Source organism: Phoxinus phoxinus (genome assembly GCF_949152265.1).
Source record: "Phoxinus phoxinus genome assembly, chromosome: 25".
NCBI classification, from domain to species: Eukaryota; Metazoa; Chordata; class Actinopteri; order Cypriniformes; family Leuciscidae; genus Phoxinus; species Phoxinus phoxinus.
Window position 1 is genome coordinate 19,171,693 of NC_136900.1, and position 23,069 is coordinate 19,194,761.

Below are 23,069 nucleotides of genomic sequence, written 5' to 3' on the forward strand. Positions count from 1 at the left end.
AAAGCACCATATCTCAGGTTTGTAAATATTACCATTTATTTAAGTATAGAATTTAGTGTTTTCATTCCACATTCCAACCCTTTTGTAAGATTTGATGTCAATTGTACAAATCTTTCAGCACTATCCTTAACAGACAAGGACAGAAAATTCAGTTCAGACAGACAATACTGTTAAACCAGCATTAATTGTACACAAAAGTTTGTTGTTTTCTCCATGACCTTAAATGTAGTTGTCAGTCAAGCATTGACCTGTAAAAGCTTCTAACAAATGTACTTTGTGAAGTGTTTTTTTTTCTTTTCTTTTTTTTCTTTTCTTGATATGACTGGAAATTCTATATTTGTGAATTGATGGCTTTTCACATTCAGGAGCAAGCTGTACCCATGACTTTTGCCAGTTTGAATTCACCGTATATTATTTTCTTGTTAATAAAGTGAAATAAAAAAAAAACTCCAAACTGTCTACTTTGTGATGTGTAGCAATGTAGTGTAACGCTGATCGTGATTACCACAGAAATCATATTTAGTGTTCAGCCAATGTGTTCTCATCCTGCAGTGAATTTCCTTTTGTTATTCGTGCAAAAATATATATAGCCTCAATATATCAGCCTGGTGTACATTTACAAGGGAAACAATACAGGGGACATACATATTCTGATAGGAGAACCTCTTACCAAATCTAAGAATGCTAAACTAGGATTTGAATAAGAAAATCGAAGGTACAGAAAAGTAGGGTATGAAAATAGTGTTATCTAAATCATTAATCAACCATTAATAAGGACATCAAGCGTCCCGTCCATCTCCCTTTCCCCGTTCACAGGGAAACAAATCATGAGTCCTGGCATAAAACTTCACATGGTTATTCCAGGACATTATTTTACAGAGGAAAAATGACAATACTTTACAGATTACATGAGGTATTGCACAGATTATTAAAAAAGCAAAAAAAAGCAAAAAGGCAACAAAAATATACAGCAATTTTGAAATAAAAATAAAAAAAGAATGAGAATAAAATTTGGGGAAGTGAGAATTTAGTATCATTTACTCTACTGGGGGGGGGGGGGGGGGCATGGGGGGTTAGTGTTGCGGGATTAATCATCCCATTCGTCATCATCCTCAAAGTCTTCCTCGTCGTCATCATCCTCATCTTCATCTGGGGGCCCAAAAAAGATGCATAACCATCGTAAATAACTCATTACTTACTGACAATGGAGCTCATGCTCATATTCAAGTGAACCAAATGAAAAAGGGCCTCAACGGACTTTAAAGGGTTAGTTCAACCAAAAATAAAAATGATCCCATAATTTACTCACTCTCAAGCCATCCTCGGTGTATGTGGCTATAGGATATTTTTCCTACAAAACGCTTCGCTTCAGAAGGCCTTTTTTTAACCCTGTGGAGCCGTGTGGATGCGCTTTTTTTGGGCTTCAAAATCTCAATTACTATCTACTCCCATTTTAAAGCTCGGAAGAGCCACGATATTTTTCAATATAACTCAGATTTGTCGATTGTGTTTGGCTGAAAGAAGAAAGTCATATACACCTAGGATGGCTTTAGGGTGAGTAAAATATAGGATCATTTTCATTTTTGGGTGAACTAACCCTTTAAATGTAGATGTTGTGTTTTAAGAACGAAGAGGAAAAAGTGATAATCTGTCATTTGACCAAAAAAAGCAACGCTAGAGCATTTTTAGTATGTAAGCTCCAGCAATCATACTGGAAGCGTCAAACCGAGGGGGAAAAAAACAAACAAATTTGCAGCCGTTGAGTGGCATGTTTATGAGAAACCCTTGAGAGAGTGAAACGGGCACTTACCTGAGGAGTGGATGGCTTTGCTCCTCTTCTGCATCACCTCCATCAGAGCTCCAACAATGCCCGCTGACTGAGCAGGGGTGGGTGGTCCTGAGTCATTATCTGATACCTGAACATTCAACAATATAGCAATCAGATAAATAACTCTCCCTAGAAGATGATATACTGATTTATATTCTAAAAAAGTATATGGAGACTTGAGTTACACTTAAAGTGTCTGATTGCATTAGATTCAAAACATCAAATCAGTCTACATGCAAATGATAATAGATCTTTCCTCAGAACTAACTTAACTTTTCTATTTTATAAATGCACGTTTCACCATCAATGTGATACTCGCACGCTGTTATAACAGTTGAGAAAGAAATTGGATGTGTATCATTATATTGGTGGATCAGTGCAATCGGTCTTAACCCTCTGGAGTCTAAGGTGTTTTTGGGGTCCTTGAGATGTTTTGAAATGCCCTGATATTTGTATTTTTTTCAGTTGCTTATAAACATATTAATGGCAAAGGTGTAATTACACTCTATTTAGCACGAACATGGCTATCATAATATGTGAGCAACATATATGTACATGTTTGCATTTTTGAGAGAATATTATTTATGCGTGGTTATTCAAAAAACTCAAACTTAAATTTTCTGATATAAGACCACAAACGACCAACTTCACATATTCCCACAATACTGTTGACTAATGGATCTTGTCGGCTAGAGTATTTACTTCAAAATTATCTGAAAATCATCCGGGCTAATCGTTCACATTAAACAATAGATTGATTTAAATTTTGTAAGACACTTTTTGTTTGGAAAGGCAATATGCAGGTGGGCGTGAATGATCCAAGAAGGTCATGAATAATGTCCTCATTCACACCTGGAGACAAAGACTTGCTAATGCTGCAGTGCATACTAATGAGCCTTAGGTGTCACTGTGGCTACAAGAAAAAATGCAAAGACAACACACACACATATATACATACATATATACATACATACATATATATACCGGTATATATATACATATATATATATATATATATATATATATATTACTACAGAATTGGTTCAGAGTTGGAAACATCTTGAAAAAAGTGTATTTTTCCACAAACTGTATGCTTGCAAATTGTATAATATCCAAGGTAAACATTTCTAGTAATTGTGCAGTTAATTCTCATTCGTATTTTCAGAAAGTTTTGGATTATGTAGGCTATCCTCTCCCCAAATTTGTCACTAATAAAACACAAAAATAATTTATAGAGAAGGCTTATATTGACCTTTTAAGATTTTGTTTGCACCTTGTAAATTAGGTTTTGATGTGGCAGTAAAAGCTTTATAAATAATCTATCCAAAACGAAATTTTGTCTTTCATATTTCGTCTGTAACATATGGTCTTTTATAATATATATTAGGGAATAAATGTTAATTTGCAGTTTAATATGTTGCTTATACAAATACATTTTATTTCAACGTATTCAGTCGATTTTTACTCATCTCAGTAGGCAATATAGATAGTTTGCTAAAAGCGAAACTCCGCGAGCTGTAGTAAACAACAGCATGCGCCGCGCCGTTCATTCATTCAAACACAGAAACGCGATTCAAATTTAAACAGTCTTTTGCGGTTTACAGACACCATTTCATATCGCGATTAGAACAAAGCACTTACTGATGATCTGCAGCTGGATCCGTTGTTCGGCTACTCCAGCACGTTTGAGGTAAAATGTCCAGGATTATCACGATATTATTATTCCTCACAGCGAGTGTGTTGTCCAGCTGTTGTGGGCGTTGACTGGTTTGCATGTGTTGTTGCTTCAGATCTGCGTTTGAATAGCGCGCGCGCTCTCGATGGGCGTGTCACATTAGCGGAGTAATGAGGTGCCAGAAAGATAATGAGCACAGCTGATCTCTCGCTCTTTTTATATAGATTACATAAACAGAGAATATTTGTTTTAGTTTTGAATTAGATAATTTAAAACTACACACTTAAATGATTATAGAGATATATAGCTCATGTCTGAGTGAATAGTATTCGCTGAGATTTGTTTAAATTTAGAAACGTGCTTCAGAAAAAAAGTTCATGGAGACGGAGAGGCATAAAGCACTCCCTGTTTACTTTCTTTATTTTACAAAAGCACAATGTTTTATTTCGATTGTAAGTGGACACATAAAAAAGTAGACATTTAACAGCTTATTTTCTCATATTTCTTAAGGCTGTATGACCAAAACTGACTGAGTATTTTAGGTCTATTTTGCTGCTATGTAAAAAAAAACGAGCAAAACGCGCCCGCGCGTTTGCCGACCCCAGGGGGTTAAACAGCAGCATGTATTTATAGGCTGCTGTCACTTTATGTCATTAATGGAAATCAAACCGCAAAACAGCTTTAACAAAGATGAATCTATATTAAATGTATACAGTGAACAATATAGTGATATTTTACATTTAAAGCCTAATTATTCCATATCTGGACCTGAATACACTACAGTTAGACTTCATTTTTGAACTTTAATTACAAGCATAGATAAATACAGTATAACAGTGAATTAGTTCCATTTTTAATAATGTTTGAACTGTATTAGTTAGGCTAAGTAGTTTTTTCTGTGGTAAAGAAGTACTTAAAGCGTTTACATTTGCCACCTCCACCTCATTTTTTTTTTTTTTGCTGATCTGAAAAATGATCTGATCTGTGAATCAAAAACCATAATATAACCTGAACGGATAGTTGTGTGATCCACTGAACCACTAATTACCGGTATACATGTCTTTACTGTCACTTTTGATCAATTTAATGCATTACTGAATAAAAGTAGTAATTTCTTACAATAAAATATATATAAACAATTATATAGAGACAAATTCAATTCAAATATTCTGTGTACAGTTTTGAACTTTAATCGCCACAGGTTACTAGTTGTTTAAACCCTTTTAAGCTAAATGACAGGTGAGCAGGAGATCTTTCACCATTTTCTGGATGGGATGGAATCAGGATGGGTAAGCGTTTACACTCCTCACCGTTTTGAGCTGGATGCCCTGTCGAATCTGGCCGAGCAGCGCGTCACGTCCCGTGGACGACAAGGGCCTGTTGTTTTGCTCCACTTTCTTTAGCTGAGTGCCCTCCCTGATTTGATCCAGCAAAGCTGACTTCCCGCCAATGGGGGAGGGCGTTGATTCGCCATGGCCTCCGTCCATATCAGTAGGTGGAGGAGGTCCTGGAGGAGGTGGTGGAGGAGGAGGTGGAGAAGGGGCGGCTCCTCCAGATGAAGGTGGTGGTGGCGGGGGAGGTGGCATAGAGGCGGGGGCAGGCGGAGGGGGGGGTGGATGCCCTCTGCTGGGAGGTGGTGGAGGAGGCGCTCCCATACTTGGCCGGGATGGAGGAGGGGGAGGGGGGGCGCTCGTGGGTGCTCTTGAAGGTGGAGGGGGTGGTGGGGCTCCTCGCACCCGCACTGGGGGTGGTAAAGGTGGTGGCCCGGAACTATGAGGAGGGGGTGGGGGAGGCGGGCCGCCCCGCGAGGGAGGAGGCGGAGGTGCTGAAAAAGATTTGTTAACATAAAAATAAATACATAGACTCGTCATGTATTAGTATAGCTTAAAGACCCCATGAAACCAAAATTGGAAATTAGCTTATTAGCTTTGAAGCATCAGTACAATTGTGTACTCTTAATTGAGAAAATAAGCTAGCAAATATATATATATATATATATATATATATATATATATATATATATATATATATATATATATATATATATATATATATATATATACACACACAAACATAGTTAAAATTTATTTTCTGGCAAAACAGAAGTAACAACTGAATTACATAAATACTAAAAATGATGATAATACTCAAATACAAAAAAAAAAATTACATTATAAAAAAAAATAAAAAAAAAGAATAATATGTTATTTATGATATTTACAATTAAAAATAGCAACACCACTTCCTTTAAAAGACCAACAGTATGGTCACATTAACGAAATGTTGGTATATTTACCAAGTCCCTTTAAAACCAATCAGCTTTCTGTTGGTCAGCATGGTGAATAGGCTTGAACAACTTCAACCTGCTATGAAATTAGCGCAGAGAAATGTTTCGCCCTCACGTTAAATTTGTTAGATTGCGTGGATTCCTACTCAAATGACTGGATTTCGAACTTGAAAAGCTCGCCATTGTTGTTCCACCCGCATTTGTTTTAGTAGGTTGTGATATTAGCCAATGTACCACTTCCAGACACTTTAATGTCTACATGTGTACCTTACCTTCCTGGTTCATCTAACACAAGAAAACAGTGTACCCGTTTCATGGGGTCTTTAAAGCTGGAGCAAGACTTTTATTCTAAAGGAAGAACCCTACCAAAGTTTTGCACCACAAAAATCACACCAATCAGCAACAAATGCCACTTCACACTTTACTTTCTCAAGGCATATTATTAATAGATCAAACATGTTTTTTAAAAGATCAACGCAAATACCGCATGAAGAATCATTAAACGTATCCACATATACACAAATATTCTCCTATAAAGTTGCACTAAATGTAGGTTAAACAGAACTCGGTTACACTTACGATGCACTTCAAAGTGTTAAACAAATCTTTCAAAAACAACTCATGCCAATCTGCCAAAATTCAGACCTCTTATACATGCAAATCTGAGCATGAAACACACGGTCTACCTACCGCTCCACCTGGGAGGACCTGAAGGAGCACCACATGTATGGATCAAATATAGAAATGCTCATATATGCACCCGACTTCTGTGTAAAAACCTTGGAGGAACATGTTACAGGCCAGCTACATTATTTGAATATCATGCAAGGATGAATTGGCCTTTGTTTCTGAGAGAAGATAGTTTGTACGCCATTGTTTTTTGTGTGTAGTTAGAATGAAGTTGCCTCGGGAAAACTATTTCTGTTGATTCAGGCCAGACTTTCTGACAGCGTATGGTTGATAGTCAGAAATCGCAGGTGTTCAGTGCAGCGAGCGTCTCACCTTGTCTCCTCAGCTCATTCTTCACAGCCTCTACGCCACCCTTCTTCTCAATGAAGTCGTAGATGACCTTAGACGTCTCCTTGTCCTTCAGCTGGGCCTCCGAGATGCCACACATGTCAAACAGGTTCTTCAGCTCTGGGTCCAAATTATTCAACTGCAAAACAAAAAGGTTTAGCGGTGAGGCATTCCTTTTAATAACTCTCATTAATAAATCATAATTTCATAATGCTTAACGGATGATTAGCTAATATATATTCACATAGCTAGAAATATGAGATAACTATTGCATAATGGTTATCAGATCATTATTTAATGTGAATTTAAATGCTTAAAAATTATATGATCATACATGATTTTGACAGATGGATTACCGTACAATGATTTAAAACTTATTTACATTTATTAATTTAGCAGACGCTTTTATCCAAAGCGACTTACAAATGAGAACAATAGAAGCAATTAAACTAGCAGTAGGATAACAGTATTCATAAATGTAATTAATAAAACTTCAATAATAAATCATTAACAAACATTATGTAATGCCTAAAAGATCATTAGTTAATATATATTCAAATAGCTGTTATATAACATGCTTGTTAATGTTTAAATGAACTTATCAAACATTACATAATGATCAGCAGATCATTAATGTAAATTTAAATGTCATTCAACTTTCAATTCATATGATCAAGCACTTTTAAAAAATCTACCAATGATTTAAACAATGTTATACAATGATTAAAAGCTTATTTGTAAATGTACATTTGAATGTTTAATAAACTATTAAAATGTCTCCTTGCTATTTCCCCAGAAATATTCATAATCATTACTTTTGCACGTGCTTTCCGGCAAGATTTCTATAATTAACATAAACGTGCGTTTAGTCGACTCTAGAAAAATCTTTAGTTGGGGGGCATCCCTAGTTAAATCTGATTCTCTCATAGAACTGAATGAAGAATAATACATTGATATTCAATATTATTTTAATATATTTTCTGTCCAATTTTGGTGTGCTACTTTAAATAAAAGTGGTTATTTTATTTTATTGGCTTGTATTTTTAAAATTCAGACTCAGTAAAGTTATTGAATTTAATTAAGTCTAATAATAATACAATTAGATTAAAAAAAAAAACTAATTTAAAATAAAAAATAATTATAAAAATAAATAAAAAATAGATTCAGGATTTTCGGTTTCAGTCCAGAATTTATTTCGGCGCATCGCTAATTCTTACATTGTTCAATTTCCAGTTGAACATCCGGATCATAGCTACCAAACACAACACCTTTCTGCATTTGTACATTTGTAAATATAAATAAGTGCATTAAGTAATATATGAACTGAAATTGAATGACATTAAAAAGGTTATGAATTGAGAAATCAAATGTTTCTGTCTTGTCAGTCCAAAAACAGCTTTTACTGAAACCAATCTCAGAAAACGTCCCGTTTCGCATGGTCACATTATTACGTCAAAGTGCGTCAAATATTAGAAGTAAATACGAGACAGACGCAAACACAGGATTACTCCATCAACAATACGATTGCTTTGCATTGCCTTCCTTGTGATCCTAACATTACGAAAACACAGACAAACAATTTTTAACGAAGTTCCAGTCAGAAAGACACTGTTGGTTTGTTCGCTTCATTTTTCTGTGGATTAGTTTTTAAACGAGACAGTTAGACACAGGCTTTACAGAGAGATGAAAATAAAAGATGCTGAGCCAACTACATTAGATTTGACAGTAATGTCGCAACACAAGTGTGAGCAACAGTGTTTACCATGCGTCACTATTGCTTTGATACAGATTGCTTGATATGTACTGAGTATCTAGTGCCGCAGTCAAACTGAATATTGTGATATAGAGATGTGATTTGCTTCGGCATGCATTGAATTATCAGATATGGAAAAACGCTTGTAGAGAACGATGCTTTTGTTATTGTTTTGATCTAAGCCATTCGCTGTAATCCCGAATAAAAGCTTCAGTAATTACAACACGTTTCATTTTATTTAAAACACACTGCAAAGACAATGTATACGTTTTTTAAATGTATCGAAAAGGATGAACTATGAATAGCCTATAAGAACTATGGTACATTTATTAATCATTCCCTTTACAAGAAATACCATAAGTCATCCTTTGTCAATTATAACTGTCATAACTATAAGTACATTTCCTGAAGAAAATGTGAGTGGTGCTTTCAGTGGCAAAACTCACCACTCGGTTGCTAGGGTGTTTCTAGTGGGTTGCTAAGGTGTTCTGGGTGGTTGGTATGGTGTTGCTAGGGTATCCTGTGTGATTGCTAGGGTGTTGCTAGTTGGTTGCTAAGGTGTTTTGGGTGGTTGCTAAGGTATTATGGGTGGTTGCTAGGGTGTTCTGGGTGAATACTAAAATTGCCAAAACCAAGAATTATAAAGCATAAGTAATACGCATAAATGTTTCAATGGTTTCAAAATGTTTTTGTTTATTGGCGGGGACGTTGAAAATTATTTTAATATGCAAAACTGTTACCCAATCACAGTAGCACCCCTTTCAATCTGGAGGTTCAAAAACAGGATAGAAAATAGCTTATTACTTCTAAATTAAGATGACCTCAGAGAACATTATAAACAATGCAGTTCATTAACCCTTTAAATGAATGTTAGCATTCAAATGTACATTAACAAGTAAGCTTTTAATCATTATACAACATCTGTTAAAATCATTAGTTGATAAATATTAACAAGCAAATTATCTTATATTTCTAGCTATTTGAGTATACATTAACTAATGCTGTTAAGCATTATACGATGTCTGTTAATGATTTATTAAATGAACATTATTATAAAGGTTTACCTTTCTTTTTTCTTCATATACAATAATTTGTAGTAGACACATATTCAATCAATATACAATAGTTTATAGTAGACACATTCACTGAAGGAACAGTTTGTTTACTAGATTTCATACTAGTGCTTGCAAGGCAGCAAAAGAATAACACTTTAGGTAAAACTAGAAGTTTTTTGAAGAAAATCTGTGCGGCCATCATACTACGACACTAGGGTGTGGTGAGTGGTTGCCAGGGTGTTGCTAAGCAGTTGCTAATGTGTTCCGGTTGGATTGGTTGGGTGTTCTGGGTGCTTTCTTATCTTCTAACTTAAAAATTTAAGTAAAATAGATTTTTTTTTTTTTACCCCTGAATTCTGTCTGCTAGGTAAAACTATTAGCGCTCCTCTCCTCTATAAACCGAATAGTTTGAGGTATCATTCATGTCCGCGTGGGTAAGTTATGTGGCAAAATGTTAGATTTAGAGTTAGGGGTTTGTTTAGATCACCAACCTTTAGTATGAGCAATAGTATTATTGATGCTTGCCTTAGTAAGCACAACTAAATATAGATAAAGGGAGAAAGAGAGAGATATTAATGATAATATGCCAAAACGATGAATAAATGGATGCAAAAGCAGAAGGCCCAATCACATTCCAGTATGCAAACAGATGGAAGACAGCCAATCGTAACTCAGTCTGGAAATACCACCATCACTGCAGGTTAGTTTTTAAATGCTGAACTGTAAGTTAATGGCTTCAATTCAGCTTCAATCTCTTTAGGTAGAAAATGAAAACGAGCAAAATAATATTAAAATAAAATAAAAAATATAAGTGTAAGTTAAAGGCATTTTCAAACTTTAATCTTAAATATCTTTAAAGGTATAATGTCTATATATATATATATATAAAAAAAAAAAAATCTTATGATGTTAAAAATAAATACAACAAAAATTTCTCTCACACATTACTATCACATTTCTTTAAGGAGTATAATGTTTTATAACATAGTATAAAAATGTTGGGCTAAAATATATATATTTTAAACGAAATAAAATACTGTAGATATATATTTCTTAAAGATATTTACACTTTCAAGGGATTTTATTTAATCTTTTCTTAAATTTCTTTAAAGGAATAACGTTTTTAGAAACTGAAAATAGCATTACAGCTAAAATAAATAAATAAAATAAATATGGTAAGTACTTTAAGTAAAATACATTTTAAAACGATTTTATAATATAATATATATATATATATATATATATATATATACATACATATACATATATACACACATTTATTAAATTAAATTTTAAGATAAGTAAATAATTTTTTAAATATATTTTTAAGTATGTAACAAATAAAATATTGAATTAGAGATAAAAACATTTTAAAGTTTAAATTAATAAGGATTTTCACACTTCAATATTATTTTATTCAAAGTTATGGCTAAAACTAAACTAAATCTCATTAAGGCTAAATACAGTAGTCAACATTTGAAGTGAATCAAAACTTTCATCAAAGTTATACATGAATGTTGAACAATATCCTTGCCTTAGGACAACTTTGATGAACTTTTTTGATCCACTTCAAATGCTGACTTCTGTATATAAGTGCCATTGATAAATAATTGTTTAAGTAAAACAAATATTTTTTAAAGTTAACAATAAAAAACAAAATCTAACTTTTAATCAAATGTTTTTCAAACTGTAAATTAATAACATAAAATAAAATAACACATTTGTGCTAAAATAAAAATAAACAAATATTTCTTAAAGATAATACAATTTTCAAGTGTAAGTTATTTGGAATTTTCTAAAATATAAGCTTAAATTTATTTAAAAGGTAGAACATTTATAGAAACTTAAAATGCATCAAGGCTAAAACAAATAAATAAATGCAATTTTGAATATATATTTTTATGAATTTACATTAAGATGAATTAACATACAACCAAGATGATTCAAATAAAAGTTGTAAGAGAAATTTCAATGCAATTCTGCCTTGCAAGCACTATATAATAACCCAGCTTCCATGCCGTTCTCAAATACAGCACAATCCTGCCGCCTTGTGGGGAAACTGCTAACGGTAAACATTTCTGGAAAAACCCTCGATTATGTCATGCACAACATTCCAGCCGCATGCATAATGCAAAACTTGAACTGCAAGAGCTCCTTCAGAGAATCTGCACATTTTTCCAGTGACTTCAGTATCACCGTCCCATTTTACTAAGGCCTGAATTTCTGAATGCGTCATAAATGGGCAATCTGCATAAACGGTTTGCCATAAAATCCCGGTGAACACAGTGCAAGTATGTGTAGAAACGCAATCTGGGTTGTTTTGTGGGCGACAGGCTGCATATCCAAGCGTCGGATGCTTCAGCCTGCATGAACACAAGGCTATTGAGGCATTTCATCATGCCATTATTACACAGGTCAGCATTGTTTTCCTATGAGTGATTCTTCAATACGCATGTGAGAGCGTGTACGACATTGAGAGCGTGTGAGTGTGTCGGTGGGGGGGGGGGGGGGACAGAGCAAGTCATTGTGGTGTACTCACATCGAAGCCTGTGTTCGGATCCCATCCTACATGACCGATGTGCCTGGAAAACATTGCGTTAGGCACAGTCAGAACGGCTGGAAACATGCACAGAAAACGACATCATAATAAAAATAAAGACTTATTACTAATGCCACTTCCTGCCAGCACAGGAAGTACGGAATCAGTTACACTTCAAGACTCACTGGAAGTTGCTCGGTGTCCCAATGTCAGCCTTTGTCAACTTCTTCCTCTTGCCCTTGACCTTCTTTTCCTTCTTGTTAATGCTACTGTGCACAATGTTATTCATGTGGGAATTGTTGTGGAAGCGCATGTTGTTTATCTCCGGATTCTTGATGTCCACCGTCGCCATCGGGAGAGTGGGTCCTGGGCACATGACACAAGTTATTAGCTACCGTCTAGCAATCTCCAACCTGTTGCACACATTTCCCTGTGAAAGTGACAGGAGTCGCCTCTGGCCGAGCTCTGAGAGTTTGTGTCGCCAACAATAGCGGATTCGGTCCATGCGTAATAGCAGAGGGGGCGTCTCAGAAAGATGTGCTTCATGAATGAATCACACACACATTCCTGGAGGTTTATGCATTCAAAGTCCAGAAGATGATGCTGGTGTGGTTGGAACAATAATAATAGTGTAATAAGCAAGAATAAAACAAAACATTTAAATAAAATTTCATTAAAAGAAGTCTTCATTTCAGGAGATTTATTTCATTCAAAATAAACATGACCGTATCACGCAAATATATATCAGTGACCAACACTGAAACTTTGAATCATGACACATCCCATGATTCTCATCATAGCAACATGTGGGCGATAAAAAGCAGCTTTCATAGAAAGGAACGCGCTGGAAAAACAGGCTTTGTGTAAAACTTTCCCTAAAACCACGAGCATTTCATTTCAAGATAACCATAGACGACATATGATGTGCCTTAATTCTATAGATTGAAAACAAGTAAATCAATTATTACTATAATGCCTTCAAAAAGTCCTGACAAATTATTATGTTTTACCTAACAGCCATTCACTTAAAATTTTAGATCATATTTGTTTGTTTTTTACAATGGCATAATAATAACAATAATAATAAATACTGGTAATAATATTTCTGTTAATGTATCAATTCATATATAACATGTATAAATAATAATTAAACAATAGTAATAAAAGAAAAAAATAGGTTATCAAAAATATATATTAAATGCATATATAAATATAAACGGCACAACACTTATGTATCAAATGCATTAAATGCATATAGTTATTAATAAATAATAATAATAATTATTATGTTTATGTATCAGAGCATACATAAAATGTATAAATAATTATGAATAGCAATAACAAAAAAAAGACTATAAAGACAAAATATAACGTCACAAAAAAATGCATGCATTAAATGGATATAGTTATTATTATTACTAAATAATAATAATAATAATAAATGTAAACTTATAATTATTTGTGCCAAAGCGGTAATATTATATTATGCAATTAAAAAAATCCTGCCCAAGTTCTCGAATTGTTAAAAAAAATAACTTTCAAGTAATAAGCAGCTTTTAGTCCAAGTAGTTTAATAATTGTCAAATAATATAAGAATTATTAGTAACTACTACTACTACTAATAATAATATTATGTAGTCTAATAATTCTTTGTGCCAAAATCAGAAATATTATATAATTTGTCATTTAAAAAAAAAAAAACCTGCCCTGGTTTTCAAACTGCAAAAGCTTATTACTTTTTAACACATCTAATCATATCTCAAAAGCTTCAAACCACACCATGTCAAACACTGCATTAATAAAGATAATAAAACTCATGTAGTCAAATCAATTATATAATACAATATAATATAGCGATATAATATAATTCTTTGTGACAAAACCAGGAATATCATATTATAAATAGCCTAGATTATTTTTACAGTTAAAAACAAACTGCCCCTGTATATACCAGCAAAACACATGACCCAAGATCCTTAAAAGACATGTAATGTTGAGAAGAAAAAAAGAGAGAAAAAGAAGTCTTCAAGTCGGACAATCTTCAATGTCAGTTTTTCTGAAAAAGATCACGAGACGCTTTACTGCCAGTTTTGGAGAAGCTGAAATTCTTCCCTGTAATCGTGAGACAGGAGCCGCATAATATCTGCTAAACCCCTACCTCGAGCGAGAGCCGCGAGCTTCCGGTGACCTCTACCGTGACCCACAGCCCCTCCTGACAGGACGTCCTCTGTACAGACGGAGGGCCTGTCGCCCCTGAACTTCAGCAGCGTATTAAGACAAGGTCGAGGTAAAGCCCCGTTCAGTTCGTCCCGTGACAACACCAGGCATTGCAGAGGAACCACACCAGCATCTGCCCTCGAAATGCTGTCTAAAACCTCCTCACATGGGGCAGACAGGAAGGTCGTGCAGAACATCATCTCATCCCAGCACTGAGGTGTGACGCTACCGGACTAGATAGCTCATTGATTTTACCGTAGCAAGAGGCTAGCAAGCCACAAACCAGCCTGCGTTGTCCCCAAAAGACTCTCTTTAAACCAATTGAGACTGATCAGGCCGCCCACTGAACCAATCCCACTCATGCTAGTCAAATCCTGAAAAATTACAAATGCAGAATATTACGTAAGTAACTTCTAATCCGGTTTAATCTCTGAAATTTGCTGTAAGCATTCCAAGTCTTCAACTGCAGGCAACGTCACACATAGCTAAGATGCTCAAGTGTGTTCGACAGATGTTTCAGTGCAGAACTCCTGATTGGCTTCTTTACTCATCAACGCTGAACTGAAAGCACCTTTATATGACAGAGATAAAACGGTCGCACTGAGCATGCTCAGTCGGATATCGACCACCGATCTGGTTACACAATGAGGAAGCGGAGGAGAAGGAAATGTGCTGGAGAAAGATTACATTGGCTTTTTTTTATGCAGGTGAATACCTTATACAACACAAACACGTTTTTTTTTTTTCTTTGAGAACATTGGGACGCGGCGTCACACAAATCGAATTTGAACGACAGCATTCTTCATAGCGCTGTCAAGCAGGGGCACAATATGGTTGGAACAACAGCTATAAATTATGAAGGTGAATTTGAAATGTGAGCAGATTGTAGAAAGAGGAGAACATTTTTTAAACTGGCCTCCAGCTGTAGCAAATCTAGGGCAAATATGTTGATTTTATGTCAAAGATAATAATATTTCAGACTAGAAATTATTCTGACTGGCTGGCAATGCTAAAAAACAAAAAACAACACTGCTCTGTTTGTTTGAGGCTCTTGACCAGCCAGCAACAGTGGCTCAACCAATAGTGTGAGTTTGGGGGCGGGACTATCGGTTTAGGCATATTTTAGCACTTCGGTTTGGTGACGTTTATGTAGAGAAATTTAAATTCACCTTTAATTACCACATGAAAATCAAACTTAACATGTATATGTACAGTATTTATCTTTCAGGAATCATTTAAGGCATTTAAGGCATTTTTTGTGTGTTTTTGTCATAGACAGTAAATAAAGATGGACGATGCCCCTTCACTCCCTTCCATTTGTGAAAAGTGCTAAGTCAAATGGAGCTGACATCTTGCACTGATTCGGGACCCTAGTCTGCTCAGTAGTGAGCGTGAAGTGGAGCCGCGATATCAAGGCCCGCCCACACCGCCCAAACTGACAATGACAGAAACATCTTTGGAAAAAATGTATTTGAAGTGTAATTTGATTGTTTAGTTTCCACTGCATCCCATTAGACTTCATGGGGAGGGCGGGGTTTATGACCTATACTGGGACCAGCCACCGGGGGGCGATCGAGGCGCTTTGGCTTTACTTTTGAGGACTTGTTTTAAGGCATGCTTGGTTTTTGTCCGTTCAAGCACTGTCTGAAGCGGCTTTCAGTGTACACGAGTTGTGTGTGTGTCACACAGACAGGAGATTCACAGACAGACACGAACCAGTACCGCACTGAGTTTGAGTCTTAAGTTAACGTGCTTGAATGTTTTAAAAGTATTTGCATGAATAAGAGCGTGACCATATATTGTAATACTAGCCAAAGGGCAATGTCATACTGCATTAATTGTGTTAAATATTTTTTATGCGCTAAACCGAAAAAATATTAAATAAATGTATCGCATGGGTTAGCGTTAATGAATCCGCGTTTTGAGTGAATCAATTGGGTGAACCAATGATTCATTGCCACATTCATAGAGTCATTTACTTAATTCCTGAATGAATCAGCGGTTTCAACGAATCGAATGAATGGACTCAATGACTTACTCATTTAGACATTTACCGCCACCTTCTGGCAGTTTAGTTTAATTTTTAGAGTGTCTTTTCACTAAAAAAAAAATCTATTTCATATTTCCATATCAATAAAAAAAACTAAAGGTAGGATATAGTTGGATAAAATGAAAATTGTGTCATTCACTCACGCTAATGGCCGAAATTTGACACAAATTTGATGTGTGATTAATTAACCGCCTCATTGTGTTAAAAAATACGCTTGACAGCGCTAGTATAAAAATATCTATTTTACAATAATAATAAAAGATAAGCTCTCAGATATTCCCTTTCCCAAATCATTGCATCAATTGGAAATATTTTGGGAATAAAATTAGAATTTATATATTTTTTAAAACACTTCATTAGTTTTGATATATACCACTTGATATTTTCTATAACATTCTTAAAATACAAGAACATTAATAGGCCTGTAACTTGCATCACACGTGTACTGCTACAGGCTACAGTAAGATCATTTAGTAACTAGCAACCACATTTCCTAAGTGATTATGTCAAACCAGCGCCATAACCATGATAAACGTCCATGAGAAAATCTTTAAGCTAAGTGAGGAAACGCGGTCTCTTTGATGTAATTCAACGGGAGAGGGTCGCAGTAGTGCAGTGGCATGGAAGGATCCATGTGGCATACATATGGCTCCCAGCACACACACACACACACACACTGACCCCAGGCTTCCTGTAAGGGGTTCAACGCTACTCTCATCTAGGTCATGTACAATGCGGATGTGTGTTTGTGCAAATCATGCTTGACGACGCTAACACAAGAACGCGTTTTGATTTCTGTGGGAGATGCAAATGTGTGCATGTGTGATGTGTACATTTCAACATAATTCTATCAAAAAGGGGAGTAAAAAACATCAACAGCAAAAGCAAATTGATCAGCACTGTCAACATTAGGAGTAAATTCATGTGAATGTAAGGACCAGGACACATACCATTTGGTGGGTCACGCCTTTTCTCTGCAAAAACAAAATTAACATTGTTAAAATGTGGAGGGTGAATTAAAAGACTAGAAGTCAGTAACAGAGGGAAAGAGCCGGTAGGTCACCAAAAGAAGAGGGAAATGTTTAATTACGTTAGTTTTGGAAAGGTTAGGGAAGAAGATGGTAAACAGAGATGCCCTTTCTCAAGACACTAACATCTAGGAATTCAATTAGCGGTTTTAAGTTCTTTCTTTTTGTATTGTTTTTAATCTATTGACAGTCCTATTTAATAGTACATATTTTTAGCACCAACATTTGTGGTTCATTCATGTGCAAACGGATCATTTTCTTATAACCTTGATCTTAAAGGTGAAGTGTGTTTTTCTATTCTGCGTTAAAACGCTCTTATTTTCATCTGAATGGCAGTTGCTCAGCAATTTCGTATTTTTAAAAGCTCTCAAACTAATAATTCATTACTATTTTATAATTTAATATATAATACAATGTATAACAAAAATAAAATATGTATTTATATTTTAAATTTTTGAGGGCTCATAACAGTGACATTTCCAAACCGCCTATACCTATATTTAAAAAATATATAAAATATATTTTTAAAATGAAACAAAATTACAATTATTTTAATTTAGAATATTATAATAACTCAAATATAAATAAATACTACATACTCATATTGTGAAATATTAATATAAAAAAACTTTTCTATTCTATATTAAAGCTGAATTTTCAGCATCATTACTCCAGCCTTCTTCAGTGTCACATGATCCTTCAGAAATTATTCTAATATATTGATTTGCTTTTCAAGAAACTATTATTATTATTAATGTTGAAAACAGTTGTGCTGCTTAATATTTTTGTGGAAATCGTGACCATTAATAATTTAATGGACAAAATTTTCAAAACAGCAGCATTTAACACACACAAAAAAAAAAATCAAAATAAAAAATAATTTGTAACAATGTCTTTACTGTCACTTTTGGATCAAACTAATATATTATTGCTGAATAAAAGTATTAATTTCTTTATGGTAATGTATATACATATCTGTATGCATAAATAAATTGCTCACTGGCAAAAATATTTACTATAACATTATTTATATTTATATATCTTTCTCAATTAAATGCGTTTTAAATTCCATTTCCAAATTCCACTAATAGCAACAATTTCCACACTTCACCTTTAACAACCAGAAGATGACTGAATAATTCACTGTACGTGTGAATGAATTAAACTGCACAAGTGACCCAACATTGTTCATAAGTCGACCACATGAAACGTAAAGAGAGGGCAGACATAAGAGGCGTATAAGGCACCAGGGCCTCTTTAAAAACCAGTTAGTGCAAAGAGAAGCCTACACTTCAAAGCCCAGCATGCAAAACAGAGCAGGAAGTACTGGAACCCAGCCAGGAAGTGAGGAGAGAGAGCCTGCTGCGTTTACAAGAGGGACATGAGGAGAAAAGGCCCACTGTGAAGGTTTACGACACACCCTACGGAGAGGATACCAACACACTTGCTACGACTACAACACTACAGACTGAGAAGAACAGGAGGAAAGATGGGGAGAGATAAACAGAACTGCATATGAGCAACCGGCAACAGGAAACAACAAGTTAACAGGAAATGATGAGCCATTAATGAGCTTGTTGATGGAAGAGTTCACCCAAAAATTAAAACTCATCCTTATGTCATTCCAATGATGACTAGAGCTTTCAAGCTTCAAAGAGGACAAAAAAACCCCCCTATGAAACCAATCAAAGGCTTAGATGTATGGTAAAAACAAATAAATAATTACAAATTATTTATTTGCTTGTTTTTTTTTATAGGCTATATTCATGGTAAAAATGTATTAAATAAAAAGTGTTTATTCACTTGTTTCTTTTATTGCTATATCAGAATCAAAGACTTTACTCATGGTAAAACATTAATAGTATTAGTTTGTTTTTTATTAATCGCCATATCAGAATCAAAGACTATATTTATGATAAAAATGAACAAAATACAAATTAATTATTTGTTTGTTTTATATTTTATTGCTATATCAGAATCAAAGGCTATAATCATGATATAAAAATAAATAAAATACAATTTGTTCATTAATTTGTTTGCTCCTTTAATGCTATATCAAAATAAAAGTCTATATTTACCGTAAAAAATATAATAAAACAATATACAATGGTCCTTTTGTAATGACATGAGAATGAGAAAATTATTATATAAATCATTTATGGGTGAACTATTAAGTAAAACACAGATTTAGGAGAAAGAAAAATGTTTTAGGCACTTTGATATTGAATGTGAATGTTGATTGCTATTGAAGGTGAAGCTTGTTAGTTGTTAAGAGTGTGATAGTTCACCCAAAAAAATAAAGCCGAATTGATTGGATTTGAAACAGTATGTGAATAATGGCATAATTTTCATTTTTGGTGAACTATCATCTCTTCAAATGAAAAGAAAGAAATTAAAAGCAGCACATTTACCGGTTTTCCTCTGTCGTCTGTTGAGCAGTTCGTTGAGTGCACTCCGAAATCGCTTGGCTTCCTCTTCACTGGCAAAGTTGAGGCCCATCTGACAAGACTAAAGAGCAAAACACACCATATGACCAATAAAGACGGATCATAATCTCACTAATGCTAAAAGCAGTTTTACAAGAATGACAAGAAGCGTCTAGCCAAACAAACATTTCTCCACAGAACATCTCTGGCTAGTTCTCTGTTTGCTTTCTTGCTAATGGTGAACAATGTGAAAAAAATGAAGAAAAAGGACTTACATCTCCTGCGAAGGTAATGAAGTATGATCTCGAACTATTGATCATGAAATTATTGTAGAGCTCCTGCTCAAACTTTGTTTTTCCATCCTGCAAAAATTAGAAACAAGATATTGTAAACTATGTAATTTCAACTGTTTGCACTGGCTTTATTTCAATTCTAACAGGAATAGTATAAAGCGGAAGGGAAATGCAGGGAAACGAGGGGGTTAAAGGGATAGTTCACCCTGCAGAGAAAACTAACGGCCAAGGGCAAGAATTTTGTTAAATAATACATTAAATTTCGGCTTGTTTTTTTCCAAACCCTATCGTATACCCCCAAAACACTTGGAATATACGGCACGTGTCACATGGGATTACTCTGTGATACTTTTGCGTCTTTTTTTAAAAAGCTTGATGCTGGTCGCTATTCACTGCCATTACGTGGATGAGAGCGAGCAAACTTTTCTCCTTTTGTGGTCCATAAAAGAAAGAAGGGCATACGGCATTACAACAACACCAGGGTGAGTAAATGATGACTTAATTTAAATTTTAGGGTGAACTATCAACAAAAAGTTTAAGGAAATTGTGTTGCACCACAGCTCAATTTGTTGGAGCACATGCACTAACTGATAGGTCACAGATCTGTTATTTTTACAATTTATATAATCATCTCTGAGAGCTCACCCTGTTATCAAAGACACGGATATAATAAGACCTCTGAGGGTTGTCTTTCACCAAACAGGCCACGCCACAGCACCTCTTGGCCCAGGACGAGCCCCTGTCCGCCCCATACACCTGGACCACCGCTGAGCACAATGTCTGCAAAAAGATGAACAATCATGAACTTCGTGAAAAAGAAAACTACATGATTATGAGTCACTTTTTTTCAAAACAACCAAACAAATATGAAGCCCTAAAACACACATGTACTTATAAATAAATAGAAATATGATGGAAATTCTCAAGTAATCCTTAAAACATCCAAGATTCTCCAATCCTAAAGGTTTTCAAGGAAAGAAGGAAGGAAGGAAGGACGGAAGGGAGGCAGGAAGGAAGAGAGGAAGGAAGGCAGGAAGAAAGGGGGGAGGAAGGGAGAAAGGGGGGGAGGCAGGAAGTGATGAAGGGAGGAAGGAAGGAAAGGAAGGCAGGAAGGAAGGGAGGCAGGAAGGAAGGGAGGCAGGAAGGAAGGGAGGCAGGAAGGAAGAGAGGAAGGAAGGCAGGAAGAAAGGGGGGGAGGAAGGGAGAAAGGGGGGGAGGCAGGAAGTGATGAAGGGAGGAAGGAAGGAAGGAAAGGAAGGCAGGAAGGAAGGAAGGAAAGGAAGGCATGAAGAAAGGAAGGAAGGAAGGAAGGAAGGAAGGAAGGAAGGAAGGAAGGAAGGAAGGAAGGAAGGAAGGAAGGAAGGAAGGAAGGAAGGAAGGAAGGAAGGGATGGAGGCAGGAAGAAAGGGAGGGAGGAAGGCAGGGAATAATGTGGCTGGATATTTGTGAATTCTACATTGCTTTGGAATACAGAAAGAAATGTTATTAGTTTGTTCCTTTGATTCATTCAAATAAAGGAATAAATAAAGACATTATGAATGGTAAAACATTAAGAACCTTTGCGTATTTATTTGTTTGTATTTGTTTTTTTATTGCTATATCAAATCAAAATCTGTATTTATGGTGAAAATAAATGAAAATAATTTATTTATTCGTTCGTTTTTTATTTATTGCTATTATCAGAAGTCAATATTCATTGTAAAAAAAAGTACAAAAAACAAACAATTGTCTTTTGTTTTGTAATGACATTAGTAAATAATTACATAATTAATAAAACTACACAATTACTATAGAAGCATGCTAAAATTAAGTCAAATTAAGAACAATTGATTTTTTTAATGTAAAAAAAAGCACAGTAAAGAGCATAAAAGTATACTAATTATCAATACATACATAGAAATATTATGTAACTTCTCAACTATTCCATAAAACATAGGTTCTCCAATTCTAAAGTTCTTCATTCAATCATGTATGCATGTAGACCCAAATTAAACAAACCAAAAATAGCCAATATTCATATTCTAGTGAACTTGAACAAAAAGAAAATTGCTCAGAAATCAGTGTATGAATACTGCATGATGTTCTTTGCTGCACACACTGCAGATATCAAGTACTGCTGTAATTTAAACTGCAGTCAAGTACTTGGAGACACACTTGATGGGGCATTTTATTCTCTCTCCACAGGGACTCTTACTCCAAGAGTGTCTGCGCTCCATGCACATGACCCAAAGCAGCATTTCAAACACACTTTTTCAGGACATGGGTTCACTTACCAGAGAAAAATAGGCCAGAATCTTGGCACTACTGTCATAGGGAGGACAGCCAAGATCTCACAGAAGATGAAATATTTTCCATGGACAAGTAACACACACATGCACACACACACATCCAGGCATATGCTGAGCAATAATAGAAGACCCAAAAAAACAACAACCTTGTCCTGCACTGAACGTACACTCACGTCACTTTAGATGGGAACAACATTTCTGATGAAAGCGTGCAACACCGCCACAGACTAAATTAAAATGTTTTTAGGTTTTATTCAATGATCTGATCAATATGGACCTATAAAGTACAAATTAAGAAACCTTCCTGTCAGTAGCACTGCAACAACACATCAAATCAATAAATAATTGATATATTCAATAATCAAAAGTACTCCGATCAACTATCAGAAACAACAATAAACAGATTAATCAATGATCAAAAGTAATATGATCAATTAACTGAAATTAACTAAATATTAAAAGTAATTAACAGGATTAAAGTAAGTTAATTGGAATTAATCAACTGAAGAAATAAACCAATTTACTAATCAAACCTAAATTAATAGGATTAAAGCAATTTAATTGGATTAATACTGTTGGATTAATTTAATTGGATTGGATTAAGAAATAATAA

The 23,069-nt window shown here is 34.9% G+C and overlaps 1 protein-coding gene across 5 annotated transcripts in view; it reads right to left on the reverse strand.

Annotated features, from left to right (window-relative positions):
- Positions 1 to 18: 18 nt before the first annotated feature.
- The window catches only part of wasla (WASP like actin nucleation promoting factor a), a 29,401-nt gene continuing 6,350 nt past the window's right edge, over positions 19 to 23,069 (reverse strand). Inside the window, exons 2-12 of one of the 5 annotated variants that reach the window (XM_079604485.1) lie at positions 20,814 to 20,948; positions 20,151 to 20,237; positions 19,861 to 19,957; positions 17,372 to 17,395; positions 12,340 to 12,520; positions 12,155 to 12,197; positions 6,793 to 6,946; positions 6,481 to 6,498; positions 4,814 to 5,328; positions 1,811 to 1,916; positions 19 to 1,149 (exon numbers count right to left, since the gene is read on the reverse strand). In XM_079604485.1, the coding sequence (XP_079460611.1) occupies positions 1,088 to 1,149; positions 1,811 to 1,916; positions 4,814 to 5,328; positions 6,481 to 6,498; positions 6,793 to 6,946; positions 12,155 to 12,197; positions 12,340 to 12,520; positions 17,372 to 17,395; positions 19,861 to 19,957; positions 20,151 to 20,237; positions 20,814 to 20,948 (1,422 nt within the window). In that variant the 3' untranslated portion in view covers positions 19 to 1,087. Of the gene's footprint in view, positions 1,150 to 1,810; positions 1,917 to 4,813; positions 5,329 to 6,480; positions 6,499 to 6,792; positions 6,947 to 12,154; positions 12,198 to 12,339; positions 12,521 to 14,312; positions 15,079 to 17,371; positions 17,396 to 19,860; positions 19,958 to 20,150; positions 20,238 to 20,813; positions 20,949 to 23,069 lie in introns of those variants that run through there. The other 4 variants (XM_079604486.1, XM_079604487.1, XM_079604488.1 and 1 more) reach the window with 4 other exon arrangements.